The sequence below is a fragment of the Cibotium barometz genome, chromosome 48, assembly GCF_041138505.1.
Source record: "Cibotium barometz isolate CiBa-2024 chromosome 48, ASM4113850v1, whole genome shotgun sequence".
Lineage (NCBI taxonomy): Eukaryota > Viridiplantae > Streptophyta > Polypodiopsida > Cyatheales > Cibotiaceae > Cibotium > Cibotium barometz.
The window spans coordinates 33,937,195-33,960,139 of record NC_141093.1 but is presented as its reverse complement, the minus strand read 5'-3'; the positions used below and the strand labels follow the sequence as shown (position 1 = coordinate 33,960,139).

Sequence of the window (22,945 nt, the reverse complement as noted above, 5' to 3'; positions counted from 1 at the left end):
TTTATTTACTCTTATATTGCATGCCACTAGCACATGAAAGAGATGATGTAACATCTTTGTTGAGTGCTACAGGCAGCAGCAAATGGGTTACCAATGGTCGCAACAAGAAATGGGGGCCCTGTTGACATCCATCGGGTATATCAAACCAACCTTGGAATTCAAAAATGTAGCCTTACTATAGGGCCTTAGCATAAGATGTGATTTAACCTTAGTTAACATTAACTGCATTGACTGATTTGCACCGTAAAGTTCTCTGCATTCTTGGCTTGCCTTATTCAACACAATCTTTCAGAGTTTCTGTGTTCTCTCTCTCTCTCTCTCTCTCTCTCTGCCCCCCCCCCTCCCCCCCCCCCCCCCCCTGCCATGGTCATGTACAATTGTTGAAATATTAAATACCTTTGTTTCTTAGTGTGTCCGTCTGGGCATATGTATACCTTTTCTCAAGTGGTTTTTGTTATGGGTTGTAGGTCCTTAACAATGGGTTGCTTGTAGACCCGCACGATCAAGGGGCTATTGCAGATGCCTTGCTCAAACTTATGGCTGACAAACATTTTTGGACAGAATGCCGGCGAAATGGCTTGAAAAACATTTATCTCTTCTCATGGCCCGAGCATTGCAAGACCTATCTGTCAAGGATTGCTTTATGTAGGATGAGGCATCCCAAGTGGCGGAATGATGACTACTCAGATGTCGATTCAGACTCTCAAGAAGACTCGTTGAGAGATGTCAGTGACCTCAAAATCTCATTTGATGGTGATAGGGTTTCTCTTGATGACTCCATTGACATAGATGACCTGCGTGCCGTGGAGGCGAATGGAGCCACAGAGAAATTTCCAGTGGGTTCTTCTGAGTCTAACAGGTCGATATCCTATCAGAAAGTGTTCCTGAGCAATACCTCTCTCCGAGCTCCGGCTGTGAGGAGGAGGAAGCACCTTATCGCCATAGCTGTTGATTGCGATGATTCAACACAAGGCCAGGGTGTGGATTTGGTATCAGTAATAAAGCATGTTTTTGAAGCCACACGTTGTGTGTTGGCTTTCCGCAGTGCTGGTTATATACTGTCTTCTTCATTGAAGCTGTCCGAACTCCTCTCAATCCTTGATTCTGGTGGGATCTCTGCATACGAATTTGATGCCTTGGTCTGCAGCAGTGGCAGTGAGCTGTTCTATCCAGGCCTTTCAAGTGCAGAAGATACTGGCAACTCTGGTGAGTTGCAGCTGTGTGTAGATGCAGATTATGAAGCCCACATTGCTTATCGCTGGGACAGGGAGAGTTTAAGGAGGACCATAGCGCGATGGACGGTGGCAAACAATCAACAGCTTGCCCAGGCTCTTGTTGAAGATGAGAAGCCATGCAATCACCACTGTCTTGCCTATAAAGTCAAGGATGCAAACATGGTTGGTATTTCTTGTTGTCATATTTTATTTAAATATTTGCCAATGTGTGTGAGCACCAATGTGTGTGTGTGTGTGAGAGAGAGAGAGAGAGAGAGAGAGAGAGAGAGAGAGAGAGAGAGTATATTAATGCCTATGAAAGACCCAAAAGTTCTATGAGACCAAAAGGTGATACAATACTGCCATGGCAAGAAAAGAACTGAAAATAAAAAAAGCAACTGATGTCAATGCTTGTGGTATGAGCGCATGGTGTTGTGTGGCATAATGGCCTATGAGACCAAAACTGAGAGTACATCTGAAGTTGGTGTCTCATCAAAGAGAACAACTAAATGAAACTAAAAAGTACAATAAACTGATTGTCCTACAGTTATAAGAACAGAACTGTAAGACTCCGAGATGATACTGAGTAGAAAATACTGGAAAATACTGAAAAATGTATATCAGCTAGATCCATGTATGCTGATCAGTTAAAGTGTTGCCCTCTCCTTAGATCAAGTATCTCCGCCATGGGGCTGTCTAGAATGGAGAGGTCGTAGAAGCGAGGTAGGCGCCTCCGATGCCGAGCAATAATGGCTCTGATCTGGCGATGGTGAGAATGCCGTGGTCGGGATCCTGGCGGGCGTGGCCGACGAGCACGACATAAGATAACTGCTCTATCAGTGGTGACTCCTTGGGAGCGTGGTCGGTGCCCTGATGGCCCAATAGAGGAGGTATCCGGAGGTGTGCGGGCTGGGTTGCCGGTGCCGGTGCCGGTGCCGGTGCCGAAGAAATTTGTCAGGGTCCTCTGTCTAGGTACATCATGGCTCGGCCTCCTGTCTGCCAAGAGGGTCTCTCCTCCTGAGCTCAAGTAGAAGCAATCCCAGGCATCTCTGATCCTCAAACTCCATGACCCTGCGTAACGGCCCAAAACCCTCTCGGAAGAGGCAGTGATCTCTCCCTCGGATCTCATAATAGACTGTACATTGGCAAATGTAGTGTTCCTCTATCTCTACCTCTTGGTAGCATAGCTGACAAATGCGGTCATCCAAGATCTGATGCACATATCGCCTTGTCTCAATCCACAGCTGGTGTGATGAGGTTCGGATCTGTCCAATGGCACAACGTATCCCATGTGATAGGTGTACATCCATGTATGCCGGACGGGTGATAAAATCATCTGGTGAGAGGTGTAGAAAATGACTCTTGTAATGAGCCATTTTCGTGCCAAAGGCTCAATGGGGCTAGTCCATGTCCTCTCTGTGTCCACTCTGATGATATCCATCCTGATCACGCGGTTTTGCTCTAAGCGGGTGAGATCCAAAAATGGACAATCTAGACTGTACTAAAAGGGTGGTAGTGCCTCTATCCGCAAACCATGTAGGTCAAACCATGATCTCATCTGAGCGTACCAGCAACGAGTATCTCCATCCTCTGCCAACTGTATGGATGAGGTCAATGCCAATCGAGAGTACCTCTGCTGAGGGAGCTCCCATAGCCACTGTAAAAGGTAACTGCCTGGAATAGGGCCTCGATTACTATTGGTGGGGCACCCCGCTCTATCTGAGATCTGTGATGTATACTGGGCCCCCAAATTGGAGCTCCGTACAGGAGGGTCGGTGTGACAAGCGTATCAAATAGCCACAATTTGGTGCGTGGCTCCTAAAACTGTATGTGTGCACACTGCCTCTCAAGTGTCCCCAAGGCTGCATGCCCTCGAGCTAATCTAGTTGTTGCTGCCTCCTTCAGGGAGAAACGCGGTCCTGTGAAAGTAACTCCCAAGTAGACATATGACTTGATGTACTCTACCGGCTCCCCTTGGAAAGTGAACTGAGGCTCTGATCTTGTCACCCATGCCTGTGTGGTGTTAAACACCTTAACCTTGGTTTTCCCAAGGTTCACTGTCAAATCTCTATCCGCATAGAAAGCCTGTAATGCATCCAGGTGTCTCTGTAATCCCTCTGGAGAGTTTGAGATTAGAACAATATCATCAGCATATAACAAGATGGGGTATCAACACCCTTGCCAAGCATGCCCCTGGGCCTCCCAATCTGTCTACATAATCAGAGACCGCATCAATGTACATTCCAAATAGGGTGGGCGATAGCGGGCATCCCTGATTCACCCCTGTCGTGCTGGTCACCCTATCATATAGTCCGCCGCCTTGAGCTAGGACTTTGCCTGTCACAGACTCATACAAAGCATATATCCCCCAGTGCATATCCTCGGGTACCTCAATGTCATGCAATCTGTGCATAAGCTTGGCACGTGGTACGGTATCGAAGGCTTTGCGGAAGTCCACAAAGCAGCATTATATCCTTCTCTTCTGTGCGCTACCCTCTTCAATAAGTGCCCGAAGTGTCAATATGTGATCCAAGGTAGTAAATCCTCTCCTGAAGCCAGCCTGTCCATGTGCTCGATGACCATGCCTCTCTGCCCATCGGCTCAGCTCCGACTCCAATATAGAGCCATATAGTTTGGCCAAGTAATGACCAATCATGATCGTCTTGTAGTTGCGTGGTACCATGGGGTCCCCACTCTTAAAGAGTGGTACAATGATATGCTCTGTCCAGCTTGTCTGGAAACCCTCACAAATGGCACGATTAAACACATGTACGATGAGTGGAGCCAAAGTGTCTCGTGCATATGAGAAGTGCTCTCCAACTAGCCCATCATGATCCTGTGCCTTTCCATTCTGTAACCTGTCTATCGCATCTAGCACCATCCGAATAGTAAAAAAGGTGCTGCTAGCCGGTCTAGCTCCCAGTGGAGGGGGGGGTGGGGGGCTGTCGTGGTGCATCATATAGCTCTCTAGCATAAGTATGCCATGCCTCAGGTGCAGCTCTGTCGTGATCTCCCGGTACATAGCCTCTTGAGTATCATACAGCTCTGTCTGCTCTATCTCCCGGTACATAGCCTCTGAGTATCATACAGCTCTGTCTGCTCTGTGCCTGTACGTGGTACATAGCCTCTTGAGTATCATACAGCTCTGTCTGCTTTGTGCCTGTACGTGCATTAAAGTCTCCCAATAGTAATATGTCTCCCATGCTGGCAAACCTTATGATATCATTGTATAGTGGTATATAGGGCGACTCTCTCCTAATGGTGCAAACCTGGAGTGGGTTGGGGGAAAGTAGCATACCGCCACATATAGCTCGCGGAGCCCCTCTGTGCATATTCGGACCCACATGTACCTCGCATCTGCATCTCTTATGTACCACATGTATTTTGTCACGAAGCTCCTCCCTGTAAAGTATTGCCACTCCTCTAGATCCTCTGGTACCTCCCATTGTGCGTGGCTGAGGTCGGAAAACTGATTCCCATCTATAACCCCGTACGTCAGGAAGCCTCTTGTTTGTGCACTGATGGGTCTCCGTATACATAGCAATATCACTGTGTTTGAAAGTATCCTCAAAGTATCCTGCATGTGTTCTAAGGGCTCCGTTGCAATTCCACACCGTCTTCAAAAGACCCAAAGGGTCTACCATCTTCAAAAGATTTATTAACGTCTTCAAAAGACCCAAAGGGTCTACCGTCTATGTGTGAGCCCATAGATCTTGGAGACTGAAACTAGCTCGGAATAATTGTGAACTATTTAGCTGTCAAATTGAATAAATAACATAAGCATGAAAAATACCATTCTCATAGCACAATAAAATAACATACATGGCATGATAAATTTGACACTACATTGGGACCAGATCAAAGTCTTTTGATATGCCATGTAACTCTTTAGCAAATCAAGCACAACTGAATTTGCAGCTTCACTTTGTCCGTCTGTGGATGATAAGTAGAGGAAAAATTCAGCTTAGTCACTGTTGGAGTATGCACAGGCGGAAGCATAGACAAGGAAAGAGAGAGAGAGAGCACTTGTTGACAAGATTACCTTTATTATAGCATGAGGCTTTTACAATGGCAATAGCCAGAAAGAGAGTGTTGCAATTGTGCTAGGATTGGATGATGGAAGTGAATAGAGGAGGCCCCTTTATCTAGTGATGCAAGGAGCTGGCGGATTGCTCCAGAACCTACTAAAAGGAGAAATGGATAAAACCTAATAAATAGGCATGGCCCCAATACATTGAGATGCACAATATTCTAACACCTCCTCTGCAGCTCATAGTATGCAAGAGTCTGATGAAGATGCAACCATGGACCCTCCAGTAATGTAGATACCATAATCACCTTGGAGAGAGCACCTGCTAACCTGTTTCCTAGAGACACAATGCCACGACGAACAACAAAGAAATTTGCTTAGCTCCAAATTTCCACACCAGTGTGCAGTGAACTCCAAGAATAAGATGATGAGCTGCTGGACACACCGTGCCCATATCTCCCAACAGTGGACTGTAATGTCATGTGCACAGAGTGTATCTACCGTGTGCAACACGCACACAAAACTAGCTTCGAGACTTGGGGAAGCTTGGAGCTAGGCAGGTTGATTGGCAAACTGGGCTAGGGAGACTGACGAGCAGGCACCCAAAGTGTGGATGGGCGGGCGCCCAAGTGTGGATGCCCGGTGACTGGCCAAGAGCCTATAAAAGGGTGGCCAAGGTTAGTCAGTTTGGTCATAGAGTCTCGCGAGTCTTTGCGAGAGCTCTATGGTTAGGAGCCTGGATCTAGTGCAGAAGTCTCGAGGCCCGCGAGGGTAGGTCCATGGCGGTATGGGACGTCATGGAGTAGAGATTGGTCGGTGCATGTTGCTAGTTAACTCAGCTCGTGGCTCGGTGGGGATAGCCAAGACTTATGTGGTTTGCCCACGGTTGTCATGGTTGGGTGGTGAGTCAAGCCTGCACCCCCTTCATGTTGTTTGGCTTTGTTTTGCAGGTTTTGAGTCATGTTTCAGGAGAGCTCTACAAGGAGATCCGTGGGGACTTGACATTGGTATCAGAGCTTACCTCGAAGAGTGTGCATGTTGGTAGGGAGAGAAGAAAGAGGTACGAGTTCGAGATGACTGCTGTTTTTCATGTATATTGCTGTTTGTTTTTTCAGAATTCAGTGTATGATTTTTATTTGCATCGCTAGACCCGGAGTCGGGTGGTGTACATGAAAAGGGTCAACTTGGACAGTTTGTGCACAGAGAGTTTTTTGGCTGTGTGAATCAGCAAGAGAGAAAGAGATGTCGGCTGTGTGTGTGAAGCAGGCAGCCGGGAGTGTTGGCGTAGGGTAGGAAGCAGTCGGGCCAGCGTTTTTTTTTGATCTGCTGCTGCATGCAGATGGCGGCGAACGATTTCCTGCAGTCGACAGGCAGCGGGCAGCGGGCAGCCGGTTTTAGTGTTTTGGGACCCCGATGCTTTCATTTTTTTGGGTAACGAAAACCTTACGTTAAAAAAAAAAAACGTAGCATAGCATATTCATTGAAAAAAAACAAAAAAAATAGTGTGGGTAAAAAAAAAACGATTAAGTTTTTATGTGTGTGCCTTATGTGTTTTTTTTTAGTGTGGCTTTTCCAAGCCTTATGTGTGGCTTTTGCAAAAGCCATCTAGCATGTTTTTTTTTTGAAAAAAAAACAAAAAACACAAAAGCAACTCAAAAAGGAAAAAAAAAGCTTTTCGAGGCCTTATAAAATGCCCATAGAGTGGGCTTCTAGCCACGCATCTCCTCTTACACCATCTCTTGCTTGTATTGGAATATGCAGCGGATATGAGACAAACTGCTGAGAGCACAATGTAGCAAGACACCAACATGAAGATGAGCAAACGCAAGAGATCCACCAACTTGGAAAACGTTGAACTGTGTGTGGAAGAGAAAACGCAGAAGAGAGAGTGAAGCTGTGTGAACTCTGCACTATATACAAGATCCGGTACACAATACCCAATGCGATGGAGTGGGGGGCAACCCACTATACATATGTGGTCCAAGACTGCTGGTCGGCCAGCCCAGGCCGACAACAGTCCCAACTGCTCATGACAAGATAAATGGGAGTCGGCCAGATAAAATCCCTGTCGGCCATAATTGAGCATAGTCGGCCAGCATCTACTATCCCACGACCACAGAAAACAGGGAAAAAATACGGGGTGATGGGGAAAAATGAGAAAAGGTACAGGGCGGGCACACCCACACCAAAGGCCCTCTGTGAGATAATGTATAGACAGGAGATGACTGCTAACACCCCCTCTCAGCTCTTGGGTGTAGAACCAACCCCAGTGAGCTGGAGTGCTAATGGAGCATAGCCTAAGGTAGAGACTTCGTGAAGAGGTCCGCCGCATTGTCCTTTGTCAAACAAAACTCTAGCAAGATGTATCAACAAAAAACTTCTCACGAACAAAGTGACTTTGGATGACCGTGAGTTCCTCTTGTGGAAACCCAATCTCACTAAGTAACCTCTGCAACCGCAGCACCACAAGTAGCCCGATACTTTACCTCTGTAGACGACAAGGCAATAGTTGGCTGCCTCTTCTGCTCCATGAAGTAGCTCTTGAGCCGAGGGTAAAACAATAGCCTGATGTAAATCTCCTCGTGTCTGGATCTCCTCCCCAATTTGAGTCACTCCAATCGTGGAGTTTGACTCCATCCGTCGTTCCCCCTCTCGTATCATAGCAGAGTCCAAGATCCTTCAGACGCTGTAGAAACTGCAAGATCCGCAATCCTGTTAGACATCATCCCCTTCTTGCTGGCTTCCTGTTTGGTGTCCTATTTTAGCCTCTAGGGCTGACCATGTTAGTCAGAGGGGTTGGTCACCCCTCACATATATTTTCCCTCATTATTCCCCATATTATGGAGTCTTGGGTATTTTCCCAGTCGTGGAGGTTTTTTATCACCAGTCGGCTGCCTACTCATGGGCATATATATAGCTGGCTTGCCTCCCTCATTCCTCACTGCTTGCTTAGCATTGTTTGTTGCAGTCCCTCACATACGAGGTTTTCTCCCCTCTTGCTCGGGACATGTATTCCTTTTGGTGATGATATTGAGAGCAGGTTCTCACCTGTGTTTCCTCTCCATCTCTCTCTCTCTCTCTCTCTCACTCTCTCCTGTGTTTCCACTTTCCCTTCTTCCGCTGCACATTCTATCATGGTATCAGAGTGCCGGTGATCGTTAGCGTTGGATGCTCCCTCCTCTACCTCTTGATTTCTGCGTTTTTTCTGCCTGTGGATAGATCTGCGTTTTTTTCACGCGATGAAGCTTGCATTTCAGGTCAATCAAGGGCTGACTCATCCCCAATTCAGTGGGCTGCAGTCCCTCTTCATCAGGATGTCGGTTGGCAGCCTCTAGGTGGACTGACGGGTGTTTTTTCCAGGGCAGCAGACCTGCTCTTCAGGCAGCACCTTCTAGGGTTCTCAGGCGGCTGTTTTTCAGGGACTGGGCAGCAACACTATGTCCCAACAGGTTGCGTTTTTGGCCTGTTTGGGCTTGCCTTCCCTTGCCCTGTTATTAGAGCTATTTGGGCTCCCCTTTTGGCCTCTTCAAAGGGCCTTCTACTAGGCCCTAGACCAGCGTTTTCTGGACAGCGCCTTTCCCTTTTTGGTTATCATGTGCCATTGCCCCCCTGATTGTACTTGGTTCTCTGCAGTAGTTCTTGATCTGAGGCTTCAGCGTCAACATATTCAGCCTGTTCTATAGCCCCTTTTACCTCTGCTTTTTCAGATTTGCAGCCATGGTTGCTGCGTTTTTCTAAACCGATCTTGCTGGTAGCTCTACCTTCAGGGCTTCATCTATTGGACTCGAAGGTACCTTCTCTTCAGCGTTTTTCCTCATAGGAGGTGTGGACACTGGTTGACTTGAATTTTCAAGTTTGTAGCCCCTGTTTGGTTGCGTTTTCTTCTCTAGTGGACACAGATCACTTGCAGAGGGGGTTTCTTGTTTGGATTGTGGCTTTGGAGGATTTTGAATTTCAGATTTCAGTCAGCGTTTTGCTGATTTTGGAGCATCTATACCTGTGTTTTGTTCTTGGTCTACATGGTTTCCCTGTTTCTACATGTTCCTTGCCTTCTGTTGGCGGTGGAGTGCTATTTTTTGCTGGATAGCATTGTTTTGGTTGCGTTTTGCTTCCCAAAGGAGTTTTCTACACTCAGAGGGAGCCTATCTGCAGCTACTTCACTTGAGGATCAGTATCGGGAGCTGTTTTGTATCTGTGGAGACTTTCTTCTGTGACAGGAGTTTACAGATTTTGGAGGAGAGCAGTGATCTTTTCAGAGATCCTGAGCAGAGTTTATTTTGTCCGAGCCTGTGTTCTTTGCAGTGTTTGCAGAACAAGGAGGGTGTTTTGCCCTTTGAGGTGTGATCCTTTCACATGGATCATTTATTTATTGCTGATTCTTGGGATTTGATTCTACTTCTGGAACAGTCTTCTGCTATCTGTGATGCTTTTTCGGACTTTGTTACCACTGCAGTTTTTATTCTTGCTTCCCTTCCTCGTTGTGAGGAGTCTATCTCTGCATCTCTTTGTGATGCTTCTGAGGATGCCCCTCCCCTTGCCAGTTTTGCAGGTTTGTTCTTTTGGAGGATGGTTTGTTGGACCCAGTGGGTTGCTTTGGATCTATGGTTGCTAACCGTGCTTGGGGCACAGTGGTAATTCCAGAGTTTTTTGGATTTGGATCAGAATTAGGTTGGGCTTGTACCAGTCTGATGATATCTTTTTTTAGAGGGGGATGTGGAGTCCTTTCATCTTGCGATGCCCACCTCAGTGGCGTGTACTTATGTACAGCATTGAGCAACTCATGGTATTTCCAAGAGTGGAAATGTCTTAAGTGGGCAGGAGAGTTAGGGGAGCCCTGGGATTAGGGAAAGCAAGCGGATTCAGGTGGCTAGGGTTCAAATCTAATAAATCCAAGTTTATTGGATATTTATGGCTGGATTGCTATTTATAGCAACAATAAGCACCACATAATTGAGCCTAGGATCGTTATTGATTCATGGTGGTCTAGACCTAGACCAAGAGGCTTATCCCTGTCCCATAGACGTGGCAGATCACGAGGAGTCTTGTCGAGGGTCCATGTGGGCAGGCACAGGTGGTATGTGTGACATGCAGAAGCTCTGGTAGTCTTCTTTTATCCCTAAGCAGTACCTCTTCATGCAAGAACAATCAACATATATATATATATATATATATATATATATATATATATAGAGAGAGAGAGAGAGAGAGAGAGAGAGAGAGAGAGAGAGAGAGAGAGAGAGAGATGACTATATATTCAGTATATTCATATGGTGCAAGAAAGGTACATCATTTTGTGGCCTTTGGCCTTCCCAAAAAAGAAACATAATACCTAAAGCTATGACCTAACCCTTGAGGAGAGAGAGAAATGGATTGATCTTAGGCTTGCCTTTTTATGGGCCTTAGATGTCACGTGCATCCCGCACTTGGATGCCACGTAGACATTCTGTACAGAAGGTGCAGGACCTGGGATGGTGAACTGGTCCCATGTGAGCCCTGTCCGGGACGAGTCAGCCAGGGATCCATCTCAGTCGTCCAAGGTCAGGTGTGCATTGTCCTGCACATGAGTCCAAGGTCAGGTGTGCATTGTCCTGCACATGAAGCAGTGCCAGTCCGCGCTGTGAGTCTCCCTCTGGAATGATGTCGGATGTGCTGTGTATCTGGTTTGCAACTGGATGCCAGACATCTGTAGGCATGTAGTTTGCATGTAGAGATGGGGTCAGCCCATAGGGCTACCCCAGTGTAGGTATTTGCATGTGCATACTTAGCATGGGCATGGGGGAGGTGTAGAACCACCCCCAAGGGGCCAGGAGGGCCCAAGACTTTGCCCACCAGCCAAGGCAAGGGCTGGAGGGGCAGTCGGCCAGCTCCAGAGCCTCTGGACAGGCAGCCGACAGAGGGTAAAAGCCTTAGACAGTTGACAGCCAGGTGTAGGGGCAGTCCCCACACCTATGCGCAGCCTGCCCAGCAGCCAGGAGGCTGTCCCAAGGTCATGCGCAGGCTGGACAGGGGCTAAACCAGTGAGAAACACTTTATTAAAGTGTGAACTCATTTATTTATTATATCTCAGTCGTGGGACTTCATAAAACCAGCCGACTGGATGCTATGAAGGGTATAAAAGCCCAGCCCATAATCCCATTATCTCATCTCACAATTCACCAAGAGCTCCAAGCAACCAAGGGCCAGGACAGCCAAGAACATTGCTAAAGCTAAGGGGTGAAGGACTGAAGGTCAAGGGCAGGTTTTCCAGCCAAGAAAAGGTCAAGTACTTTGTATTTGTTTCAGATTTACATCATTCTAATAAAGCAAATACACCATCCGTGGTGGGGGCCCTACAGAGGGTAATTGGGACCCAATACTGTGTCCTTCTCCATCTCCCCCTTCTCTCTCTATTTTTCTGCACATCGTCTTTCAGTTGTGCGTTAATTCCGTCGCGAAAAGAGTGCTGTTTTCTGAGTTTTGAAGTACCGATCCTTCTCCGAAGCTTCCGCACATTACAGTGGTATCAGAGCCTACTTCAAGGACGAAGATTCAGCAAAGAAAACCAGAAAATTTTTTCGCTCGTGTGGTTGGTTTTTAGACGCCGGTGGACTACCCCTTTCGGAGTGACTCCTGTCCCTCGAAGGACGGTTGGTTTTTAGCCTCCGGAAGCCTCCGGAAGTCTCCCACACAGATAGTGGATGGTCAGATTGCGTTCCGGAAAGGAACTGCATATTCCCGCTATGGCGAGCTTTGGCGACGAGAGAGAACCAGAACCATGGGACCAGAGTGCACCAGGCAGCCCAGCTCGGGCACCCGGCTTGAGTGTACAAGACATGTTCCAGCAGATGATGCGAGCAATCGCAGACCAGACAACCAAGTTGGACGAGCAGAAGGCGCGGATTTTGGCTCTGGAGGAGCGTTCTCGCTCTCCAGCGTCGCGTTTTCCATCTCCTCCTCCCTCTCCTTCCGTACCCCAGATACCAGATCCTCGTCACAGGGACCCTCTCGAGGGGTCACAGCCGCAGTCAAGCTCCTTGCTTGAGATGCAGATACGGGCATTGGAGATTCGACAACGAGAAGACGAAGCCATGCGACGAGTGGAACACGAGCGTTACCTCCGAGCTTTGGACGCCAGATTGACACCGGCGGCGCCCTCGAATCATTTTCCCGAGAAAATGAACTTCAGTAAGTATAATGGTAAACTCGATCCCACTACTCTGTATTCATGGTTACATCAATTTGAAGCTTACTTTGCCGCAGTTAGGAAATCAGATATTGACAAAGTGATCTTAGCCAGTTGGTATTTGGAAGGTGAGGCCATTCCTTGGTGGACTCAGTGGGCTCATGCCCACACCAGAGCAGGTATGGCAGCTTATGGGTGGGACGAGTTCGTCCGTGACCTTAAGCAGCGGTTTTTACCGCCCCACTACCTTGAGCGACTCGAAGACGAGTTCAGGGGTGCGCGTCAGAATGCGCAACCAGTCCTTCAGTTTGCCAATAGAATTTCGACCTTGTGTCTACAATTAGGCTTATCTGATGCGGACAAGAAAGGGCAGTTTTTGTATGGCCTGGACACGCACATCCAATGGGAGGTGCGTATGTTTAGACCAGCCACCTTTGAGGACGCACTCTCGCTTGCGCAGAGTGCAGAAATGAAACACAATGGTGGCAAGCCCAAGACTTCCCAGCCGGCTTCTCCCAAGGCTAACACCTCGGGGGGCAAAAGCCAGAACCAGACGGGGTCTTCCCCAGGACAGAGCCCGGGAGCCTCTGGCTCCAAGAACTCGAACAATGCGTCTAAGCTTACTCCAGACCAGAAAGCGGAGGCAGGCAAGACAGGTGGCAAGTTGAGTGCTGAGGAGCTTGCTCAGTACAGGAAGGAGGGTAGATGTTACTTTTGTCACACAAAAGGACATACTTCTCGGGATTGTCCGAAGAAGCCTCCAAAGCCCGCCGCCGCCTCCACAGCTTCCGTGGTGAGCACAGCTCCCACACAGACCCCAGTGGCTACCCCTAGTTCTTCAACCCCCGGTGCTTCAGTTGGAGCAATTATTAGCCGGGAGCTCGAAGATAAGCAGAAGGGCGCCCATGACCAGGAGTATGAGCGCAACGAATTGCTCAAGTCCTTTGGCTACATAGGTGGCCAGAGAGTCGTTGTCTTGTTTGACAGCGGCAGTACGGAGGATGTGATCACGGAAGAGGCCGCTAGGCGTGCCCGCTTCGAGCTCACTCCGGTGGACAAACAAGTTGAGGGTTTTAGCACAGGTATGACTACGAGCGTCAAGTATGAAGCTCTAGGTGCTAAATTAGTCATTCAGGGCATAGAGTTTGTGCGTGACTTTATGGTTGCCCCTCTTGTAGGAGCAGACATAATTTTGGGTATCCAGTGGTTTCACAAGTTCCTTCCTGATGTCAAGTGGGACAAGCACACGTTCCAGATTGATCGGAATGTGTCAAACACCCCTGTGACCATTAAGTGTGAGCCAGGTATTCCAAACTTTCCGCTCATAAGCCACTTGCAGGCTAAGCGAGCAGTCAGGAAAGGCGCACAGTGTGCGATGATTTACGTCCAGACAGCCCAGACGGTGGCCAGTGCTTCCGAGAAGTACTCGGTTCTCCATGAAAAGTTCCAGAAGATTTTTCTTCGGGACAGTCTCCCTCCCCAGCTTCCCCCGTCCAGACCGGAGGATCACAAGATTGATCTCCTCCCAGGCTCGGAACCCCCGAGCAAGTTTCCGTATCGCCTTTCTAAGGCAATGGAATCGGAGTTGGACCGCCAACTCCAAGAATTGTTGCAAGCTGGCTTCATTCGCCCCAGCGTGTCGCCGTTTGCAGCACCGATCTTATTTGTCAAGAAGAAAGATGGGTCTTCTCGGTTGTGTGTCGATTATCGTGCACTCAACAAGCTGACTATCAAGAGCAGATTCCCGATGCCTCGAATTGACTATATTCTCGAGAGGCTGAATGGAGCTAAGGTGTTCTCTAAATTGGATTTAAAGAGTGGGTACCACCAGGTTCGGATTGTTGAGGGGGACATCCCCAAGACAGCTTTCCGTACAGAACGGGCCCACTATGAATTTGTGGTCATGCCATTTGGTTTGACGAACGCCCCAGCTACATTTAACCGCATGATGATGCGTATTTTCCGGGAGTTGATTGGAGTGTGTGTGTTCATATTTCTGGACGACATACTCATATTTTCAGCTACAGTTGAGCAGCATGACATTGATGTGGAGAAAGTCCTTAGGTTGCTGGAAAGCAACGAGCTCTATGTCAATGAAAAGAAGTCAGAATTTTATCTGTTCCAGGTACATTACTTGGGATATATAATCAGTGCCAAAGGCATCCGACTTGATCCGGCTAAAGTGGCCGAGATTGTTAACTGGGAAGTACCTCAGACTGCTTATGACATTAGATCATTCGTGGGTATATGCCAGGCATATTCCACCCACATTGACAAGTTTTCCGATCTCTCGGCAGACCTCACCGATCTGCTAAAGGGAGTGAAAACAAGGAGGCAAAAGATTCGAATGACTCCACGAGCGTTGGAGGCATTCCAGAACCTCAAGGTGGCTTTGTCAGAAGCGCCTTGTCTAGCCCTTGCCTCATGGGACGAACCATTTCAGGTGATCACCGATGCGAGTAACATCGCAATTGGAGGTGTATTGCAACAGAATGGTCATCCAGTAGCTTACATGTCTCGTAAGTTACTGCCCGCCGAAAAGAATTACTCAGTCTACGATCGTGAACTCCTAGCAGTCATTCAGGCCTTGAAACATTGGAAACATTTCTTGTATGGCCGTGACTTCGAGGTTCGCACTGACCATCAGGCGTTGCGCTGGATTCAGACGATGCCCAGTGCACAGTGGAGTGATCGACAGCACCGCTGGAGTCAAATATTCCAGCAGTTTGGTGGCATGATTGAGTACCTTCCAGGAAAGGCCAATCCAGTGGCCGATGCTTTGAGCAGGAAGGGACAAGTATCTGCGATTCAGACCACTAGACTGGACCTTGTTGGTACAGGACTAGAAGACATGAAGCACACGTACGCGGATTCCGAGGAATTCGGTACACAGTGGGAACAGGCATTGGATGCCACAGGACCATGCCATTTTCTGATACGCGATGGTTGGCTTTACTACAAAGGCCGACTGTGTGTCATGAAATCATTCCGGGCAGCTCTTCTCCATGATGCCCATGATGCCATTACAGGTGGTCATAGGGGCATGAATTCGACTCTGGAGAAGTTAGAACGGCAATACTATTGGCCAAAGATGAGGCGTGATGTGTTTACTTATGTACAACGCTGTGACATTTGTCAAAAGGTGAAAGCTCCTCGTGGAAAGAAGATAGGGTTGTTACAGCCTTTGCCAATTCCTGAGGGTCCTTTCCAAGACATTTCGATGGACTTTGTCACAAATCTGCCTCCCAGTCCGAGTAAGCGTAATACACAGTGTTTGACTATTGTTGACAGGTTCAGCAAATTTGTGATGCTTATTCCTTGCAGGGCCAATGTGACCGCTGAGGATGTTGCCCAGCTATTCATTCGGCATTGGTACCCGATTGGTGGGATTCCTAGGACCATACTGTCAGACCGAGATGCCAAGTTTACCAGTCATTTTTGGAGGGCATTGTTTGATAATTTTGGTACTAAGTTGAATTTTTCCAGTGCATTCCACCCACAGACAGATGGCCAGACAGAGATATACAACCAGTTGGCCTTTGATGTGCTGAAGTGTTATGTCCACGATCAGCAAGGTAAGTGGGAATCGTTTTTGCCTTTAGTTCAAGCTGTTCTGAATGACTCTTTTTCTTCAGCTATTGGCAGGACTCCATATGAGGTAGCGTTTGGAAGGCCTTTCCAGTCGTTGTTAACCAGGACGTCGTCTTCAGTACCGGAGGCGAACAGAGTGACGGAGTCTTACCAGGAGATCCTAGAGTCCGTCAAAGACAGATTGGCTAAAGCGCAAGAGGCCTACACTCGACAGGCCAATAAAGACTGAAGGGACATGAAGTTTTCGGAAGGAGATTGGGTATATCTTCGGATTATGAAGCAAAGATTAAAGCAGGTGGGCAAGCGATGCCCAAAGTTGTCTTTCAGGAGCTTCGGACCATTCCCCATCCGGAAAAAGATTAATGAGGTGTCTATGCAGTTAAAGCTACCTCCGAGTTGGACTATGCACGATGTATTTCATGTCAGTTGGTTAAAGCCATATGCAGGTCCACCCCCTTCAGAGGTCAAAGACGAAGCGGAACCAGACATTATTGATGAAGCAGAGGTAATGGTTCCAGAACAGATCCTTCTGCACCGTTTCAAGCATGGCTCAGGCCGAAGACTACGACAGTTCCTCACGAAGTTTCAGGACCGAGGAACTCATGAAGCGGTATGGCTCGACAAAGAATTTTTCGAAGACTATCCGGCTTTATTGACGGATTATTTGGAGGCTATGCAGCTTCCGTCAAGTTAAGCAGAAGGGGATGTCACGTGCATCCCGCACTTGGATGCCACGTAGACATTCTGTACAGAAGGTGCAGGACCTGGGATGGTGAACTGGTCCCATGTGAGCCCTGTCCGGGACGAGTCAGCCAGGGATCCATCTCAGTCGTCCAAGGTCAGGTGTGCATTGTCCTGCACATGAGTCCAAGGTCAGGTGTGCATTGTCCTGCACATGAAGCAGTGCCAGTCCGCGCTGTGAGTCTCCCTCTGGAATGATGTCGGATGTGCTGTGTATCTGGTTTGCAACTGGATGCCAGACATCTGTAGGCATGTAGTTTGCATGTAGAGATGGGGTCAGCCCATAGGGCTACCCCAGTGTAGGTATTTGCATGTGCATACTTAGCATGGGCATGGGGGAGGTGTAGAACCACCCCCAAGGGGCCAGGAGGGCCCAAGACTTTGCCCACCAGCCAAGGCAAGGGCTGGAGGGGCAGTCGGCCAGCTCCAGAGCCTCTGGACAGGCAGCCGACAGAGGGTAAAAGCCTTAGACAGTTGACAGCCAGGTGTAGGGGCAGTCCCCACACCTATGCGCAGCCTGCCCAGCAGCCAGGAGGCTGTCCCAAGGTCATGCGCAGGCTGGACAGGGGCTAAACCAGTGAGAAACACTTTATTAAAGTGTGAACTCATTTATTTATTATATCTCAGTCGTGGGACTTCATAAAACCAGCCGACTGGATGCTATGAAGGGTATAAAAGCCCAGCCCATAATCCCATTATCTCATCTCACAATTCACCAAGAGCTCCAAGCAACCAAGGGCCAGGACAGCCAAGAACATTGCTAAAGCTAAGGGGTGAAGGACTGAAGGTCAAGGGCAGGTTTTCCAGCCAAGAAAAGGTCAAGTACTTTGTATTTGTTTCAGATTTACATCATTCTAATAAAGCAAATACACCATCCGTGGTGGGGGCCCTACAGAGGGTAATTGGGACCCAATACTGTGTCCTTCTCCATCTCCCCCTTCTCTCTCTATTTTTCTGCACATCGTCTTTCAGTTGTGCGTTAATTCCGTCGCGAAAAGAGTGCTGTTTTCTGAGTTTTGAAGTACCGATCCTTCTCCGAAGCTTCCGCACATTACATTAGAACACGAAGTGACCTGGCTGACTACTGGTCGGCCGGGTCCTTTGAACAATAAATGCTGAAAAGTTGCGGTATCATTGTCAAATCCCCACCTGATCTCCTCGTGATCGTTCCTGGTACGAGACTCGAAACCTGCAAACAAACAAACAAGAAGGGGGTGCAGGCCTGACTCACCTCCCAACCATGACAGCCGCGGGCAAGCCCACAGTCTTGGCTGTCCCCACCAAGCCACGAGCTGAGCTAACTAGGTTGACGTACCGACCAATCTCCTCCTCGCGACGTCCCATACCGCCACGAAGCTACCCTCGCGGGCCTTGAGATTGCTGCCGGCCTCGACTGCGTAAAGCAGGTGCACGTCTGCACTAGATCTAGTCTCCAAGACCATAGAGCTCTCACAAGTCTCGCGAGACTCTATATGACTAATGATTACCTTGGCCACCCTTTTATAGGTTCTTGGCCGGTCATCGGGCGTCCACACTTGGGCACCCGCCCGTCCATACTTGGGTGCCCGCCCGTTAGTCTATCCCTAACTCAGCTCGCCAATCTGCCTGCCTAGCTCCAAGCTTCCCCAAACCTCGAAGCTAGTCTTGTGTGCGTGTAGCACACGGTAGATACACACTGTGCACATGACAATCATGTACACATCATCCTCGGATATGATACGCGCCAAATAGTGAAAATTTGGCAAAAAGAATTCACTCTTCTTGCCATTGACGTAGTCACGTAGATCATGGATAAGTATTTCTTGTGTGCTTCATCATCCTTGGAGAACACCAAAATACCATCAAAGAAAGTACTTGTGAACTTTCCCATAGTTTCTGAATATGCGATCCATCTCTTATGTACCTAATGCTAATTGTTGGGTAAGTTGACCGAATTTGGGAGCTAGGGAGTCGTCCAAGGACTAAGAAAAGTGGGCTACTTATAAGGTCTAAGGCTTATAAGTTTATAATCCCATATTATAGCTTTAATTGAAAAAAGCTATATAAGTCAAGGCTTTGTGATGAGTGGGTTGTTGTATTGTATTGTCATGTGACAAGTTGCATAGCAGCCAGGTACGGGACGGGACGTATAATACGGCAAAGTATAATACGCGTATTATACGTCTTTTTCGCGGGGCCAAAATAAAAAACGCCGTTTTTTTAAAAATAAAAAACACTAGTTTACATTTGGTCGAGAGAGAGAGAGAGAGAGAGAGAGAGAGAGAGAGAGAGAGAGAGTTATGTTGCTTCCTTGGGGGCCTGAGCAAGGGTGGGTGGGGAAAGGCGGCCGACCAGCACAGCGAGGAGGCGAACAAAGGGAGAGAGGGGGAAAGGGGGGGCGACCAGCACAGCGAGGAAGCGAACGAAGGGGGAGAGGGGGAGCGGCGAGCAGGGGCGAACGAGCAGAGATGTGAGAGAGAGAGAGAGAGAGAGAGAGAGAGAGAGAGAGAGTACCGTACCGTGTGAGGTTGGAACTTGGGTGTGCAGGTTCGGGAAGCAACAAAGCGCACGCAGATCCCAAAAAGGCCCAGGCATAACGTTAAACGTTAGCCTGGCAAATTTTTTAATTTAAGAAAAAAACCTCACGTTTTTTTTCAAAAAGACGTTTTTTATCCAAAAAAACGTCCCGTCGAGTATTTTTTTATAAAAAACGCGTTTTATAGCTGCTATGACAAGTTGGACCATGGATGCAATCCACTCTTGATTGTCCGTTCTCGATGTAGATGGTTTACCGATGATCCCTTAGGGCAAGCCTTGGTGGTATGGATTGCCAAGGTTGACTGGTGTGGTTTGCATGGACAGAGCCTTAGCTTCTATGCCAGGGAAGATCCTGTGTTGTATGGGATTCATGGTTGGTGGTGAGCTTGCTTGTTAATCTTGTGCTTGTTGTGTGTTTAGGTGATCTTGGAAGGATTTTTTCACGAGAATCTCTGACAGTTGGTATTAGAGCTACACAACAACAGGAACAACAAGCAGAAGGTAAGGCATACGAGGCTTTTTTCCCCTGAGAAAAGATCCTTCTATTAGTTATATTAAAAACCAGCCAACAGGCTGAAATACATGCGCAAAACCTCTAAAAGAGGGAAAACACTGAGGAGGGTAGTCCCCTCCATGGCCGGCCGCTCTCGGAGGGAACTACCTCATACAGGGGGGTGAAGCACACCGAAGTGACCATAAATGGCTTAGCCATTGTCAAAATCTTTAGAAATATAGTTCTCCGTTGTCTTCTCTTTGATGAACTCAGATGCCTTTTAAAACTTTTCCAATCTGGAGTCTGTAAGAGGAGCTAGCTTAGAGAAGTCTTCTCTCATATTGGGCTAAGCCAAGAAAGCTTCTTACATCTGAGTCTTTGACACACATCTAGGGATTGGTCATTCAAGAATAGCTTTGACCTTGTCAAGATCCATGTGCATTCCATCTTTGGTGTATCACACGTACCATGGCAAATGATTTTGGCCCTCGGCAAAGAAGCACTTGGAGATCTTTGCATAAAGCTTCTTTGGAGTCTCCCGAAGATGGATTTCATGCTCTTGTTCATTCCTGGATTTAAGATTATACAAACATGTCATTTGAGAAATCTAGAATGAAATCATCAAGATATTCATGGTATATGTTACTCATTAGACACATGAAAGTTGCTGTAGCCATGTGGACATGCTTCCTACTTGCAGCCGTCTTCTAGGCAAAGTACGTGGTAGAGTATGGCCTGTTTTGGCAGCCCAATAGGTGCACAGAGGTGCCCAAGACATGTCCCAATAGTTGGGACACAAGTTGGACACAATAATGGGCCTTTTTGCTAACTTTTTGGGGTCATAAAAGTCCTAGCTGACTTGAATACGACTTGCTTTCAATTCCCTATATACCCTATATAAAGGCAGGTCAAGGGTCATTAATAGGCATCTCATTCTTGCACATACGTGTTGACACAACTGGCTAGAAGGTAATCCTCAACTCCCAAACCCGAGAATTTGGAGCTCACCATAGAAGCTGTGAATCAGTAAGTCATCTTTGTATGCATCAGTATATAGGTATGCATAAGATGGATCTAAGTCAAGATCCAAATTCATCTTTGTACATATTCATGTTTTGCAATATATAATAGATTACGTCTTATCTTTTTTTCTCTATTGTGTTTTGCTCGGTTTTGATTAGCATTAATCTCATGTTCTTAGCGTTAATCATATGTTTAAGACTTTTTGCTGCATCACTCATGTGACATTAGTGACTCGTTGATGAGTCAATGATAGTTTAAACAAGATGCTTATTCAGCTTAAGTTAAAGTTTGACTAATACTTTGCATGTATTGGTTGGACCAAAGAAGTGCAAGGGATGGTTGGACAGTTGATAGTTTAAAGAAGATACTTATTCGGGGTAAGTGAAAGTTTGACTTTGTACTCTGCATGTATTGGTTGGACCAAATAAATTCAAGGGACGGTTGCACAGGTAAGTTTTGACTGGTGTTGTTAAGATTCTTATCTCAACTATAGTCTCACCTGGTTGTGTAAGGCATCTTTTGGAAAGGTCAAACAGGTATGCTTGTGTGATTGCTACGGATGCAGGTTGATGATTGATCATGGGGCAACATCATGAAAATGTCACACTTGGTTGGCTGGCTTGGCTATGTCATTAAAAGGCTCATCTCCGTGTGTAGGGGGAATGGGGGTGGTGGTGTTTGCATGTGTGTGCATATGTGTGGATATCTGGTGTAGTGGTTTATCTATTGGGCTTCTTTTCCGAAGATGTAGGGCTCAGTCCTATTTCCAGCATTCTGGTTCGTCACACACACACACACACACACACACACACTAAGAGGAAAAAAAGAGGTCTAGTGAGTGTTTGCTTTGAGTTCTTTTCTGCTGAGTGACTGAGCCAAGGTTATTGCTTTTGTGTATGTTTTCAGTGTTTAAAGGTGGATGAGTTCCGCAAGCGGTTTAGAATTCAAGGTCTGAGATGCCATGTTATTTATTGCCAAAAATCATCAAAACTACACATAATTCCTCTATTGGCGTCTCGATCACAAGCTCTAAGGTGAGTACAGTTTCACCTGTGTTAGTGCAAAACTTGGTTGGAAACAGAACAATGCAGGGGTCCATCCCCTGCTTGTCGGCTCCTGGTCAGCCAGGGACCATCCAGTCCGTCTGTGTGGGATGGCCAAATCCTGCCCATAGAGTGTTCTGTATTCAATGTTCGTTGAGGTTATTGAAGGTGGTTTTTAGCACAATGCCTGCAGGTCTTTATTTTGAAACCCTTCTCTGGCTCAATTCTATAGGTATTTGTTCGTACGATGGGGAATTGATGTTGCAAACATGCTGGTCTTTGTTGGAGAAAGTGGTGATACGGATTATGAAGGGTTGCTCTCTGGTACACACAAAACTGTGATATTGAAGGGAAGTGTCAAAGGTGGTTCTGAGAATGTTCTTCGAAGCAGTGGCAGTTATCAGAGAGAGGATGTGGTGCCATCAGATAGTCCCCGTATTGTGTGCACAGAGAGCACGTACACCTCAGAAGAGATAGTGAAAGTATTGAAGCAGATAAACTAGCTTCTCACTGTATGCAAGGGTGTCCACTCTTTTCAAGCTGGAGTGTACTGTACAGAGATGGTAAAAGCTGTGAACCAGCCGTGAATCAGGTTTTGTAAAGCTATCTCCTGGGCGGCAAGCCGTGCAATGTAAATTATGAGCTTTGGATATTAGATTTGCGCCTTTTTGTCCTTGGCTTTTTGAATGTAACAAAGTACCTTGGGTTTGTGCACATACTCTCAAATGATTGCAGAATCTGCCTTTTTTTATACAAATAATAGTCGAACTAAAGCTCTTTTGTCTCCAAACTTCTCCTGGTTCTGGTGAACGTTGTTCAAGCAACAACTCTTTTACGCTAGAGGCTTTTTTTTTTTCTGTTTGTCTTCTATCCATTTACAGATATTGTGTACATAGTAAACATCAATCTTCTCTCTCTCTCTCTCTCTCTCTCTCTCCTGCCTGTTGAGAGGTGGATGTGGAGATTAAGGAACATGTTTTACTAGACAATTTTGTCCACTATGAAATGAGAAGAGCATTGATTCCAATGAAAGATTTCGTTCTGCATGCACAATCATGAAGTATTAAGACAGAAGCGCGAAGTGCTCTTGTAAGCTTTTAGAGGAGCTCCTCATGCGCATCAGTTCTCGGA

General features: G+C 47.2%; 1 protein-coding gene across 1 annotated transcript in view; it reads left to right on the top strand.

Moving 5' to 3' along the window:
• Positions 1 to 22,604, top strand: part of LOC147611104 (putative sucrose-phosphate synthase 2) — a 28,239-nt gene extending 5,635 nt beyond the window's left edge. The window contains exons 10-13 of the mRNA XM_086785766.1: positions 73 to 135; positions 468 to 1,397; positions 21,678 to 21,805; positions 22,047 to 22,604. Coding sequence (XP_086641892.1) covers positions 73 to 135; positions 468 to 1,397; positions 21,678 to 21,805; positions 22,047 to 22,317 — 1,392 coding nt within the window. The 3' untranslated portion in view covers positions 22,318 to 22,604. The remainder of the gene's footprint in view (positions 1 to 72; positions 136 to 467; positions 1,398 to 21,677; positions 21,806 to 22,046) is intronic.
• The last annotated feature ends 341 nt before the right edge of the window (positions 22,605 to 22,945 follow it).